We start from the raw sequence: 14,281 nt of genomic DNA, 5'->3' as shown, positions 1-14,281 counted from the left end.
TAACAGTCAAAGGTGGAAGCAATATAAATGTCCATCAACTGGCAGATGGATAAATGTAATGTATGTCCATACAATGAGATATTTGACATTAAAAAAAAAGAAGGGGCACCTAGGTGGCTCAGTTAAGTGTCTGCCTTGTCTCAGATCATGATCTCAGGGTCCTGGGATCAAGCCCCATGTTGGGCTCCCTGCTCAGCAGGGAGTCTGTTTCTCCCTCTCCCTCTGCCTCTTACCCTGCTCATGCTCTGTTATCACTCTGTCTCTCTCTCTCTCCAACAAATAAAATCTTAAAAAAAAAAACCAACAACAAAAAACTGCCATTCCTGAGTGTGGCATGAGAAACATCAATGACACTATCTTTTCACTTTTGCTATTTCTACTCTTAAGAAATAAAACCTATAGCACTTTACGTTTGTAACATTTAAATAGCATAATAGAGAGGTTCCCTTAGTGAAACTTTATCTTGCATACTTAGAATCCCAATAATTATCACCATTGCTACCACTAGCAGTAGTAATATCTTTCATTCGTTACTTTTTCCCGTTTATTTCTTAAAATTTCTTGTAGTTCTTTGTTAACTTCTCCTTTCTTTTGGGCCTTTCTAGTCACTTTTGTCACCTATATGAGAACTAAAAGTTGGTTTGTACACATTAGAATGAGGCCAAATCTGAAAAACTATTTCTGTTATTCACATTTTTTTCAGTGAGGAAGTACTAAGGAAGAACTGACAAGAAAAGCTAGTTACAACCATCTGTTTATCCGTTGAAACCACCACCTCCCTCTAAACCATCCCAGTTTTTTGAAGATTTAGATCCTTCCATGGCTATAAATGATCATAGGATGAGCAGTGGACCTTTTACTCCTCACACTTCAGTTGCATGAGTTTTTCACATGGATATATTTTACACAGGGGCACCTGGGTGGCTCTGTTGGCTCAGCATCTGACTCTTGATCTCAGTTTGGGTCTTAATTGAGTTAAGGTCTTAAATCTCAGGATCGTTAAGTTCAAGCCTCACATTGGGCTCCACATTGGGTATGGAGCCTACTTACCAAAAAACCAATTATGTGAAAAGAAATATTTTATACAAAATTAAATTTAGAAGAATTAAAGTTGACCTTTGAACAATGCAGGGTTCAGGGGTGCTGATACCTGTGCAGCCAAAATCCGCATGTAATTTCTGACTCGTCCAAAACTTCCCTAACAGTCTACTGCTGACTGGAAGCCTTAGTGATAACAGTCAGTTAATACATACTTTGTGCATGTGTTATATATTGTATTTTTTAGAATAAAGTCAGCTAAAGAAAAATATTAATTGTGAGGAAAATAAAAGTTTTATAGTACTTATTGTAAAAAATCCATGTTAACTGGACCCACATAATTCAAACCTTGATGTTCACTGTTCAACCACACTAAATTTCCAGGAAGATTATAGGAAAAGCTGAATTCTTGCAATGACCCTATTATAGGACAATTCTTTTTTTTTTTTTAAAGATTTATTTATTTGACAGATAGAGATCACAAGTAGGCAGAGAGGCAGGCAGAGAGAGAGGAGGAAGCAGGCTCCCCGCTGAGCAGAGAGCCCGATTCGGGGCTCGATCCCAGGACCCTGAGATCATGACTTGAGCTGAAGGCAGAGGCTTAACCCACTGAGCTACCCAGGCGCCCCTATAGGACAATTCTTATGTCAAATACAGAGTTTATGATCTATAGCCTGTCTCTAACTTCTTTGTTGGTAAAGGACCAATGACATGGTATAAGACTATACATCCTAGTTTGGCTGAAGAAACCAGTTCATAGTATCTTACAGGAACACAAATGTAAATACTTGTTTTTATTTTTATTTTTATTTTTTTTAAAGATTTTATTTATTTATTTGACAGAGAGAAATCACAAGTAAGCAGAGAGGCAGGCAGAGAGAGAGGAGGAAGCAGGCTCCCTGCTGAGCAGAAAGCCCGATGTGGGGCTCGAACCCAGGACCTGGGATCATGACCTGAGCCGAAGGCAGCGGCTTAACCCACTGAGCCACCCAGGCGCCCCTGTAAATACTTGTTTTTAAAAAAAAAAAAAAAAAAAAAAAAAAAAAAATTTTTTACCTAGGCATCTGGGTGGCTCAGTTGGTTGAGGTCTGTCTTTGGCTCAGGTCATAATCTCAGGGTCTTGGGATGGAGTCCTGCATCAGGCTCTCTACTCAGTGGTTGAGTCTGCTTCTCCCTCTACCCTTACCCCATTTGTGATCTCTGTCAAATAAGTAAATAAAATCTTAAAAAAATTTTTTTACTTATTTTCGGGGAGGGGAGGCAGAGAAAGAGAGACAAACAGGCAGTGGGAGAAGGGCAGAGGTAGAGAGGGAAGAAAGGCTCCCCAGTAAAGAGCCTGATGTGAGACTTGGGACTACGACCTGAACTGAAGGCAGACTATTAACTGATTGAGCCACCCAGATGGCCCTAAATATTTCTGATCTTCCAACAGAAATTAAAAAAAAAAACAAACAAAAAAAACTCCCAAATGGTTCAATATTGGCTAAAATTACAGTTGAAACTAAAGGCTGAAATTTAAAAGATATACTATTGGTAGACACAAATCTTTGCTGGCATAGATACACTAACAGCAGGTAAATTTTACTAGCCAAAAAAATAGTATGAGACATTTATTTCATTAGGGTAAAAGACAATTTGTCCAACTTACTTGTACCTAATCTAAACACATGCAAAGCAAAGACTCGTACAACCACAGAGGAAATCATGAGGTCTCTATCATAAAGGGAGATCTTAACACTTGTAGAACAAGTACTAAAAATAGTAAGAGAACAAGTAAAGTAAGAAAGAAAATATGGAAGAATGAAACGCTTTTGAATAGCACACTTATGAAGATTTATCTCATTGGAAAGTATAAAGTACTGCACCCAACAAATGCAAAATAAACTGTCGAAGAGAGGCTGAGTAACTTTAAGATTAAGGTTATAAACTTGGCAGTCAAATTACCCAGGTTAGATTTCCAATTTTGTTATTTAGAGACTTGAGCAAATTTCTTTGACCCTCAGTTGTTTTGGTTTAAAATGGGCATAAGTACACTTGGACCTAGCTAGGTGAGATTTTGTAACAAACTGCAATATATAACTTAGTGTGAAATACACAGTAAGTAATTAATAAATTCTTTTTTTTTTGTTAAAGTAGGCTCCATGCCTAATGTGGGGCTTGAACTGATGATCCAGATGTGGAGAGTCGCATGTTATACGGACTGTGCCAGTCAGTCACCCTAGTACTTAATAAATTGTTAACAGTTTTATCAAGCACAAGTTTGAGTAAAATATTTTTTGTTTTTTTTTTACACACTGCACTTTTAATGAGTTAAGCATAAGGCTACTCCCACTGCTTCTATTCTTAAGTTGAGAAACGCTTGTATCTTTTTCTTTTTTTTGAAAGATTTAATTTACTTTGAGAGGAAAAAAAAAAGACAAAGTATGAATGCACAGCAGGGGAAGAGGTAGAGCCAAGAGGAAGAGAATCCCTAGCAGACTCCGTGCTCAGCACAGAGCCTGATGTGGTGCTCAGTCCCCACCCTGAGATCATGACCTGAACTGAAACAAAAGTCAGATGTTTAACGGACTATGTCACCCAGGCACCCTACAAATGTATTTAAGAACAAAAACATTGTTTTGTCACACCCAGAAAATGCATTCAACAATTTCACGTTATGATTCCAGGAGCTTCACAAAGGCAATGGAGTACTTCAAATTTCATATCAAGAATCTTTATAGGGAGGGGGAGACAAACCATGAGAAAATGTGGACTCTGAGAAACAAACTGAGGGTTTTGGAGGGAAGGAGTGGGGGGTTGAGTAAGTCTGGTGGTGGGTATTAAGGAGGGCACGTATTGCATGGCGCACTGGGTGTAGTGCATAAACAATGAATTTTGTAACACACACACACACACACACACACACACACACACACACACATTAAATTAAATTAAAAAAAAAAAAGGAATCTTTATAGGGATACTGTTGATTTCAGGGTTGTGGGATTGAGCCCCCAGTCAAACTCTGGATTCAGTGGGGAGCCTGCTTCGCTCTAACTAAAATAGATGAATCTTTAAATTAAATATAAATAAATTTATAAATAAATCCCCAACAGCCTAATGTTAATGTTTAGTGCTTTTTGTTTTTTTACAGTAAAACAAATAGTGCAAAAGATTTGAGTTTCTGTACTATCACAGGGTACCAGTTTTTAAACACTGTTATATACTGGCTAGTTAATGAGTGGATTTAGATTTATAATTATTCAAAATATGGAACCTAAAAAACAGGAAAATATAATTTACTCCCCTTGGCAAATTGCTTAGAATATCAGCATATTCTGTAAGCTCTGGTTTTTTTCAATATGGATTAAAATGGTATTTTGGCAATTTTGGCAACTGTTAATAACTTCAAGTATTTTAAGAAAAGTGGCAAAAATACTAGTTATTTGATAGCAGAAAAAAATTACTAATATTAGATTATGTTTAAATTATATCAAATGAACAGTTTAGAAAACTATGTTCTTTATCTAGAATTATTTCGTAAAATCGTATTTTCCAGAAAGAAAATACTGTTTTGAGTAAAAGTTTTTCAGGAAAAACCAAAGAGAAATCAGTATAGAAATAAAAGGGCTGGGGCGCCTGGGTGACTTGGTTGAGTGACTACCTTCAGCTCAGGTCATGATCCTGGAATCCTGGGACTGAGTCCCGCCTTAGGGTCCCTGCTAGGCAGGGAGTCTGCTTTTCCCTCTGACCTCTCCCCCTTCTCATGCTCTCTCTCTCAAATAAATAAATAAAATCTTAAAAAAAAAAAAGAAGTAAAAGGGCTAAGGATAACTGCTTTTAGCTTTCTATGTTCCTATCTAGGAAAAGAATAAGAGGAAGAAAAGGTTGTCCATGTAAATGAGCACTCATACTCTAAATGACAATTTAATTTAAGCCAATTTCATACTAAATTTTAAAGAGAAGGCTGCATAAAATATGGGGTAGAAAGTGAGCTAATTTTTTAAGAAGACTTTGTGTCTTTGGGTTTTTACTGGTGTAAAATCCCTTCAAGCCTAGAGAATACGCAAAGACGTATCATAAAAAGTAAGAAGAAAAACTTCATTTTAGACAGGTTGAGTGGTACCCATACCTTAGAAAAGGCTGGTTTTAACAGCTTTTTTATTTCAAACATGAAGTGATGTATAAATTTGATAATGTTTAGCAATAATCAGCTTCTGCTAAAATGTTGGATTAAATCAAAAAATACGCCAATTTTGGCAACTACTGTAGACCCTGTTACTTAGAAGTTAAATATTCATCACAAGAAGATGAGAACAATGTTACAGCTTCTACTAAACTAAGAACTATGAAATATATTCCCGGTATTGCTTTGAAATTACAACCCAGGTTAAGAGAAATTGTAACTTCATCTAAATGTTGTATTTAAATGATATTCTTCAGTCATCTTCAACTGTTGGCTTGATGGTTACTCCTCTTCTTATTTGACCCCAACCAATTAAACTGCAAAAAGAAAAGAAATCATGAATTTTTAATCTATTTTATCAGCATCATCATAAAATCTTGACATAACTGATTTTAACTATCTTCTAAATTCAAACCTGTTTCCATAACATGTTCCTCTATAAAGAAAAATCTGTATTATCTCCTGAGATTAAGGAGATAATAGATTTGGCTAACATGAATGACCAAAGAAAAGGGAAGAAGTTACCATAAACATGCATACCTTTCTCTTAAAAAAATATATGTACTCATTAAATCAATAAATAAAAGCACTTCATTTCCCTGTAAGGAAGCATGCCACTAGATAAAACACACCAAACTAATTAAAAAAAAAAAAAAAATCAGTCCTTTTCTCTTAGGAAAATACCTCTTTCACAATACCTCAAAACATTATAGTGGGAATAAGGGAAATAAATGAAGGAAATAAAATAAGAAAAGGAAGTAGAACATATAGTTTGTAAACAGATTACTTTTAAAAATTTTTTTAAAGATTATTTATTTATTTGACAGAGAGAGAGAGACAGCAAGAGAGGGAATACAAGTGCGGGAGTGGGAAAGGGAGAAGGAGACTCCTTGTTCACCCAGGCACCCCTACTTTTTAATTTTTTTAAAGATTTTATTTATTTAAGAGACACATCGAACAGCAAGAGAGGGAAAACAAGCAGGGGGAGTGGGAGAGGGAGAAGCTGGCTTCCTGCTGAGCAAGGAGCTTGATTAGGGGATTGGTCAAGGGAGCAGAAGGCAGATGCTTAACAGCTGAGGTACGCAGGCACCCCTAAAGAGAGAGAATGCACAAGCAGGGGGAGGAGCAAGCAAAGGGAGAAACAGACTTCCAGCTGAGCAGGGAGGGAGCCCAATGTGGGACTTGATCCCAGGACCTTGGGATCATGATCTGAGCTGGAGGCAGATGCTAAACTGACTGAGCTAGGCTGGCACTCCCAGATTAGTTAAAAAAAAAAAAAAAAAAAAAAAAAAAAAAATTTATTTATTTATTTTAGAGAGAAAGAGTCAGAAAGAGAGAAAGAGCAAAATGGAGAGGTAGAGAGAGAGGGTGAATCTTAAGCAGACTCTGCTGAATGTGGAACCCAACAAGGGGCTCAATCTCACAGCTCTGAGATAATGACCTGAGCTGAAATCAAGAGTAAGACACTTAACACTCTGTGCTACTTTTTTTTTTTAAAGTATTTTTTTTTTAAATAATCTCTATGATCAACCTCATGACCCCGAGATCAAGATCCCATGCTCTTATCAACTGAACTAGCTTCTAGAACAAAACCCATCTAAATATAAATAAAAACTTTTGGAAAGCTTTATGATAAATGGTTTATCTATGGTTCCTCGTAAATTAAAAGCAGAATTATCCTATGATCCAGCAATCTACTTCAGGACATATACCTCCCCAAAAAATTGAGTGTAGGGACACAAATACATACAGATATTTATATACCATGTTCCTAAGTTCATCAAAACAGAATAGCCAAAAATTGAAAGCACGTGTGCCTGGCTGGGTCAGTCAGTGGAGCACACCACTCTTTTTTTTTTTTTTTTTCTTTAAATATTTTATTTATTTGAGAGCAAACAGAGTGAGAGGGAACACAAGCAGTCTTCCTACTGAGCAGGAAACCCGATGTGGGGCTCCATTCCAGGACCCTGGGATCATGACCAGAGCCCAAGGCAGACACTTAACGACTGAGCCACCCAGGAGCCCCAGAGCATACCACTCTGGATGAGTTCAAGCCCCAAAGGGTTATGGGTTCAAGCACCACATTAGGTATAGAGACTACTTAAAAATCTTTAAAAACCAAAACAAAAAGTGAAACCAATACAAGTGTTCATTCACGGATGAGGTTGCATTTCTGGAAACGTTCCATTCTACTAAGTGATGTGTTCCACGCTAAAGATCTCTGAAAATTTTGTATTATTTATACTTATTTATATAGTGTGGAAATAATGTTTATAACACAGGAGATGTTAAAATCAAATGAGCTTAAATCACTACAAAACAGGATCAGTTACTTAAAAGGTAGTAAGACTTGACTTTTTTTTTTTTTGAGAGTGCCCACATGAGTGAGGACTGGGGGGGGTAGGGAAAGATGAAGAGGGAGAGAGAATAGTATACAGGCTCCAGGCCCAGCACAGAATCTGATGTGGGGCTCGCTCTCATGACCCTGAGACCCTGGGTCTCAGGTTGGATGTCTAACTGACTGCACCACCCAGGCACCCCTAAAACCTAACCTTTTTTTTTTTTTAAGATTTTATTTATTTATTTGACAGAGAGAGATCACAAGCAGGCAGAGAGGCAGGCAGAGAGACAGGAGGAAGCAGGCTCCCCGCTGAGCAGAGAGCCCGATGTGGGACTCGATCCCAGGACTCCGAGATCATGACCTGAGCCGAAGGCAGCGGCTTAACCCACTGAGCCACCCAGGCGCCCCAAACCTAACTTTTTAAAGATTAACAGTAAGTTAGATAAATTTTCTAGATGATAAAATGATCAATGAAATCATCATAGGACAGTGGGCATCAGGGAAGAATCAATAAGGAAGATAGTTAGAAAGGTACAGAGAGTCAAAGGAGTCTCAAATAATGAGGAGGACACTGAAAATAAGGACAAGTATAATCGTAAGGGTTTACAAGGAAGAAGCAGAGAAAACATCAGACTGAAGCCAGCCTGTATAAAGGCCTTGCATATTAACGAAATGTGAAGAACTACTGGAATTTTTTGAGGATAGTATGATAAACTCTTTTGGAGAGATTATACTTGATCAGGCACTGAAGTCATTGAAAAGGGAAAAATAGAGTGTGAAATAATGACAGTATGAGCTACAATGATGCTATTCAGAATGGAAAGGATAGACTCAGGACATAATCTGGGAAGAAGCAAAAGAACAACCAGCAGGTGTCACAGGTTTATGGACTTAGAAGCCTGGGAGCAATGGGCACATCAAGACATTTGTTTCTGAACACAAAGACATGCTTGAGTCCAGGAATAGTGCAGGTAGATAAAGAGACGAGGCCGGATGATTTACACCAGAAAGTAAGAAAATGCTCTGGAGTCATGTCAAAAGAACCTAGGAATAAATTTGAAGAGAATCCTATTGGCCAATGTGGTGATGACCATCAAAATAAAAACAAACAGAAGTAATGGATCACAACTCACTGAATAAACACCTTTGAGCCCACACTGTAATATATACCCAAATAAATAAACAGGAAAGAGGGGATGCCAAACGATACATGTGGCAAGTGGCACAGATACAGAAAAAAAACGTTATTTTCCTATTCCCAGAGATAAGATTAATCCAGGTGAGAATAATTAAAAGGGAGCACCTGGTTGGCTCAGTTGGTAGAGTATGAGACTCTTTTTTAAAAAGAATTTATTTATTAAAATATATTCAAGACAGAGACAAGAAAGCATGAGTGTGGGTGGGAGGGACACAGGCATACAGAGAAGCAGACTTACTGCTGAGCCCATTGTGGGACTCAACCCCAGGACCTTGGGACCATGACCTGAGCTGAAGACAGACACTTAACTGACTGTGCCACCCAGGTGCCCAGAGCAAGAGGCTCTTGTTCTTCGGGTTGTGAGCTAAAGCCCCAGGCTGGATGGACATGGAGATAACTTTTGAATTAAGAAGAAAAAAAAAAAAAAAAAAAAAGAGTAATGAAGGGGTTAAGTCTGATAAGAAATAGGGTATTTGCAGAGTCTCAAAAGTTCTCTATATATGGCTTATTAGTTGCAACCATGAAAAGAGAAACTTTGTAAAAGACACTTTGATGACATGAACAAAATTAACATCACACTGTAGGTATAGCCAGATGTCCTGTGTGCTTCTGAAATGTGATTTCCCTCCCCCTTTTTAAAGATTTTATTTATTTGAGACAGATCAAGACACAGAGAGTGTGTACAGGGAGAAGGAGAAGGAGATTCCCTGGTGAGCTGGAAGACTAATGTGGGGCTCAATGTGGGTCTCGATCACAGGACCCTGGGATCATGACCTGAGCTGAAGGCACACACTTAAAGCAAGTGAGCCATGCAGTTTCCTGATATGTGATTCTTAAGGATACAATAGTACCTTTAGAGCATTCTGGTCTTGAATATATAACCTCAATTTTAATAACGGAAACTGGTTTTTATTGTTTAAAAATGTCAATTCATGCGAAGATAAAGAAATGCTAAGAAAGTTCCGTATAAAAAAGACAATAGGGGTGTCTGGGTGGCTCAGTCCTTAAGCATCTGCCTTCAGCTCAGGTCATGATCCCAGGGTCCTGGGATTGAGCCCTGCATCCGGCTCCCTGCTCATTGGGAAGCCTGCTTTCCTTCTCCTACTCCCCCTGCTTGTGTTCCTGCTATCACTCTCTTTCTCTGTCAAATAAATAAATAAAATCTTTAAAAAAATAAAAAATAAAAAAGACTATAGAAACAAAATGGAAATGAAATGTGTGGTTCTGCACTGAAGAAAGAAAAATGCAATAAAGAACAATATTGACATAAATGTCAAAGCAGGAACACAGAGTTCAGATTTTAGTATTTTGTCAATGCTAAAATTCCTGAAGTGGTTACACAGACACTATTCTTATTCTTAAGAAATACATACTGAAATAATAAGAGGTATAGGTTACGTAAGCTAATATAGTGATTTATCTTTTTATTTATTTTATTTTTATTTTTTAATTTTTTTTAAAGATTTTATTTATTTATTTGACAGAGAGAGATCACAAGTAGGCAGAGAGGCAGGCAGAGAGAGAGGAGGAAGCAGGCTCCCCGCTGAGCAGAGAGCCCGAATCGGGGCTCGATCCCAGGACCCTGGAATCATGACCCGAGCTGAAGGCAGAGGCTTAACCCACTGAGCCACTCAGGCGCTCATCTTTTTATTTACTTTAATGATTTTTATTTATTAAGAGAGAAGAGAGAATGAGCAGGGTGGGGGGATACAAAGGGAGAGGGAGAAGCAGTCTTCCTGCTGAGCAAGGAGCTGGACATGGTACTTAATTCCAAGATGCTGGCATCATGTCCTGAGCCAAAGGCAGATGGTTAACCAACTAAGCCACCCAGGTGTCCCTAATCAGTGGTTTAAAAAAAATCAACTAAGTTAAACATGTGTAAGAATATAGTGAAAACTGATTCTGAAGGATTTTATACAGATGTGTTTGAGATTAAAGGAAAGCTAGTTGTAGTAACTAGAATAAAAAACTGAGGGGCGCCTGGGTGGCTCAGTGGATTAAGCCGCTGCCTTCGGCTCGGGTCATGATCTCAGGGTCCTGGGATCGAGTCCCGCATCGGGCTCTCTGCTCGGCAGGGTGCCTGCTTCCCTCTCTCTCTCTCTGCCTGCCTCTCCATCTACTTGTGATCTCTCTCTGTCAAATAAATAAATAAAATCTTAAAAAAAAAAAAAACTGAACTATATAGGCTTACAAGTCAGGGTTGGAAATAAAGATTTCCAATTATACAAATATGCCATGAAAACTACTGAATTCAATAAAAAGCGATGAAGCAACAAGTTGGTGAGGATCTGAAGAAAAAGGAACCCTCCCTGCACTGCTGGTGGGAATGCAAGTTGGTATAGTCACTCGGGAAGACAGTATGGGATTCTTCTCAAGGTTAAACAGAGCTACCCTACGACCCAGCAATTGCACCACCAGGAATTTATCAAAAGGATATAAAAATACTAATTTGAGGGATACAAGAACCCCAATATTTATAGCAGCAATATCAACAATAGCCAAACTATGGAAGCAGCCAAGGGTTCATCCACTGATGAATAAAGATGTAGTGTACATATACCGGAATATTATTGAGCCATAAAAAGAATGAAATCTTGCCATTTATAACAATGTGGATGGAGCTAGAGAGTACTAAGAGAAAAAGGGCAGTCAGAAAAAGACAAATACTTCATTCATATTTGGAGTTTACAAATTTTATGAAATAAAATGAATAAGCAAAAGGAAAAAGAGGGGCATCTGGGTGGCTCAGCTGGTTAATAATCTGCCTTCAGCTTAGGTATGATCTTCGTGTCCTGGGATTGAGACTGCTTCTGCCTCTGCCTCTGTGCCCCTCTGCCCTGCTTATTCTTTCCCTCTCTCTCAAGTAAATAAATAAAAACATTGGGCTCCTGGCTCAGCAGGGAGTCTGCCTCTCCCTTCCCACTACTCACACTCTCTCTCTAAAATAAATAAATCAAATCTTAAAAAAAAAAAAAAAGAGACAAAGCAAGAAAACACATCCTTAACTACAGAGAACACACTAACGGTTACAAGAAGGGTGGTGGTGGGAGGAATGGGTTAAACAGATGATGTGGATTAAGGAGTGTGATGGGTAATGAGTAATGTATAGAATTGCTCAATCATCATATTGTACATCTGAAACTAATATAACACTGTTAGATACACCACAATTAAAATGTAAAAACAGTTTAAAATGAAAGGAAAAATATGCATGACCATGAGTACATAGACCATGAAGAATGTATCACAAGGGGGCACCTGGGTGGCTCAGTCATTAAGCAACTGCCTTTGGCTCAGGTCACAGTCCCAGAGTTCCAGTTTTGAGACCTGCATCAGGCTCCCTGCTTGGCAGGGAGCTTGCTTCTCCCTCTCCCTTTCCCCTTGTTTGTGTTCCGTCTCTTGCTATGTCTCTGACAAATAAATAAATAAATAAAATCTTAAAAAAGAGGGGCGCCTGAGTGGCTCAGTGGGTTAAGCCGCTGCCTTCGGCTCAGGTCATGATCCCAGGTCCTGGGTTCGAGCCCCACATCGGGCTTTCTGCTCAGCAGGGAGCCTGCTTCCTCCTCTCTCTCTGCCTGCCTCTCTGCTTACTTGTGATTTCTCTCTGTCAAATAAATAAATAAAATATTTAAAAAAAAAAATCTTAAAAAAGAAAAAAGAATATACCAAAAGATAATGTGCTATTTTTTTTTTTAAGTGTATTCACTTTATTTTAGTAATCTCTACACCCATTGTGGGACTCATACACACAACCAAGAGTCACATGCTCTTTTGACTGAGTCAGCCACGTACTCCTGCTCTTTTCTTGACACCAATGACAGAGGCAAAATTGAAAAACTCACCGCCAGTGTTTCTCAACTCTGCGGCTAAGGGCAATCTTTTCTCCCACTTCTGTGCATACAGGATTAGTGAGAACTATTTTACCCAAGTCAGCCTTGACTGCACTCACTCTTCCTCCTGTTGATAGGGACCCTATGTTTACCATAAGCACTTCATTCTTAGAAAGCTTTTGCACCTAGGAAAATAAATTAAGGGAAAAAAAACCCATTAACATAATAAAATGTTTTCCAATACAAAGTGAGAATTTATTAAATACCACTGCAAAAAATTAGCTATAGAGGAAAAAAGAAATTCTGCACAAATTACACTTACAAGATCTGAAGTATATATATACTACAGGTATCAAAGCAAAAGGTTTATTTAGCACTAAAAGAACATTCAAATAATCTAACACTAAAATAAGCTACTAAAAAATAATAAAATCAACCAAACTCTTAAAATCTCAAGAGGCTTGTGGCAGAGAGGGTTTTCACAATTTCTTGAAAGGGGAAGCAAGACAAGAATAATATGATAGTTAAGTGGGTCTGAAAGTTCTAATTCCATTAATGTAGATACTTAAATCTTCTGGATTCTATAGAATTGGGTAACACCTATTATATCACTCTTAGCTGTTTTATTTCTAGCATTTACACATATAATTATTGGAATTACTAGCCACTGTATTACTTACTGCTGTTGTCTGTGCTTGTAACCTCATGCTCAAATTCAGATCAGTGTCTTTAAGGTCTTTGTATTTCATTAAAATTCAGACAGTACACCTTTTATTTATTTATTTATTTATTTTTTAAAAAGATTTTATTTATTTATTTGACAGAGAGAAATCACAAGTAAGCAGAGAGGCAGGCAGAGAGAGAGGAGGAAGCAGGCTCCCTGCTGAGCAGAAAGCCCGATGTGGGTCTCGAACCCAGGACCTGGCATCATGACCTGAGCCGAAGGAGCGGCTTAACCCACTGAGCCACCCAGGCGCCCCAGAGTACACCTTTATTAAAGGAACTTCCCCCAAAATGACAAATACAAGTTTTATTGATTGATTTATTGGGTTTTTTTTTAGATTATTTATGTATTTGAGAGAGAGAGACAGCATGTGCATAAGTGGGGATGGGAAGATGGAGAGAGACTCTCAAGCAGATTCTGCACTGAGTGTGGAGTCTGACTAGGGCTCTATCTCACAACCTTTGTATCAGGACTTCAGCTAAAACCAAGAGTCACTCAGCAGGAAGTGTGCTTCTCTCTCTTTCTCAAATAAACACATAAATCTTAAAAAAAAAAAAAGATTACCTTTGCAGCTTTCTTGTCTCCTTCAGTGCGTACCCCTAGCAGCCGTCTAAGTAGGAAATAGGAGATTTCTAGTTCTGTGAAGATCTCTGGTAAAGCTCCAACTGCACCAAGTACTTGTCCCACCATTCTGTCAGCCCGGCACAAAGTTGGGTCAATTTTTGTTCCCACTCCTGAAATAAAATAAAATATGTCACATATTTCAACTTTGTATTTCTTAAAATGTTTACAAAGGTAAAGTTAGTCAAACCAGTACAACATGTAGCTATATACAACTTAACCAAATTATGTTACATTGATACCATATCACAGTCACAAAATTAAAATCCTGAACAATTCCCCTACAATCAACTCTTAGCTTTACCTAAAAAAGAACAGGGTTGGAAAAAAAGCTTGATTAAATTTTAAGAATAAAAAACCATTT

At 38.0% G+C, this 14,281-nt stretch overlaps 1 protein-coding gene across 2 annotated transcripts in view; it reads right to left on the bottom strand.

Annotated features, from left to right (window-relative positions):
- Nucleotides 1-5,132: 5,132 nt before the first annotated feature.
- Nucleotides 5,133-14,281, bottom strand: part of LOC125092613 (eukaryotic translation initiation factor 2 subunit 3, X-linked-like) — a 41,244-nt gene continuing 32,095 nt past the window's right edge. The window contains exons 10-12 of one of the 2 annotated variants that reach the window (XM_047717019.1): nt 13,861-14,030; nt 12,585-12,757; nt 5,133-5,520 (exon numbers count right to left, since the gene is read on the bottom strand). In XM_047717019.1, coding sequence (XP_047572975.1) covers nt 5,457-5,520; nt 12,585-12,757; nt 13,861-14,030 — 407 coding nt within the window. In that variant the 3' untranslated portion in view covers nt 5,133-5,456. The remainder of the gene's footprint in view (nt 5,521-12,584; nt 12,758-13,860; nt 14,031-14,281) is intronic. The other variant, XM_047717020.1, reaches the window with a different exon arrangement.

The sequence above is a fragment of the Lutra lutra genome, chromosome Y, assembly GCF_902655055.1.
Source record: "Lutra lutra chromosome Y, mLutLut1.2, whole genome shotgun sequence".
In the NCBI taxonomy this organism is placed as follows: Eukaryota; Metazoa; Chordata; class Mammalia; order Carnivora; family Mustelidae; genus Lutra; species Lutra lutra.
Note: the sequence above shows the minus strand (reverse complement) of the source record. Positions and strands in the feature narration are given on the sequence as shown.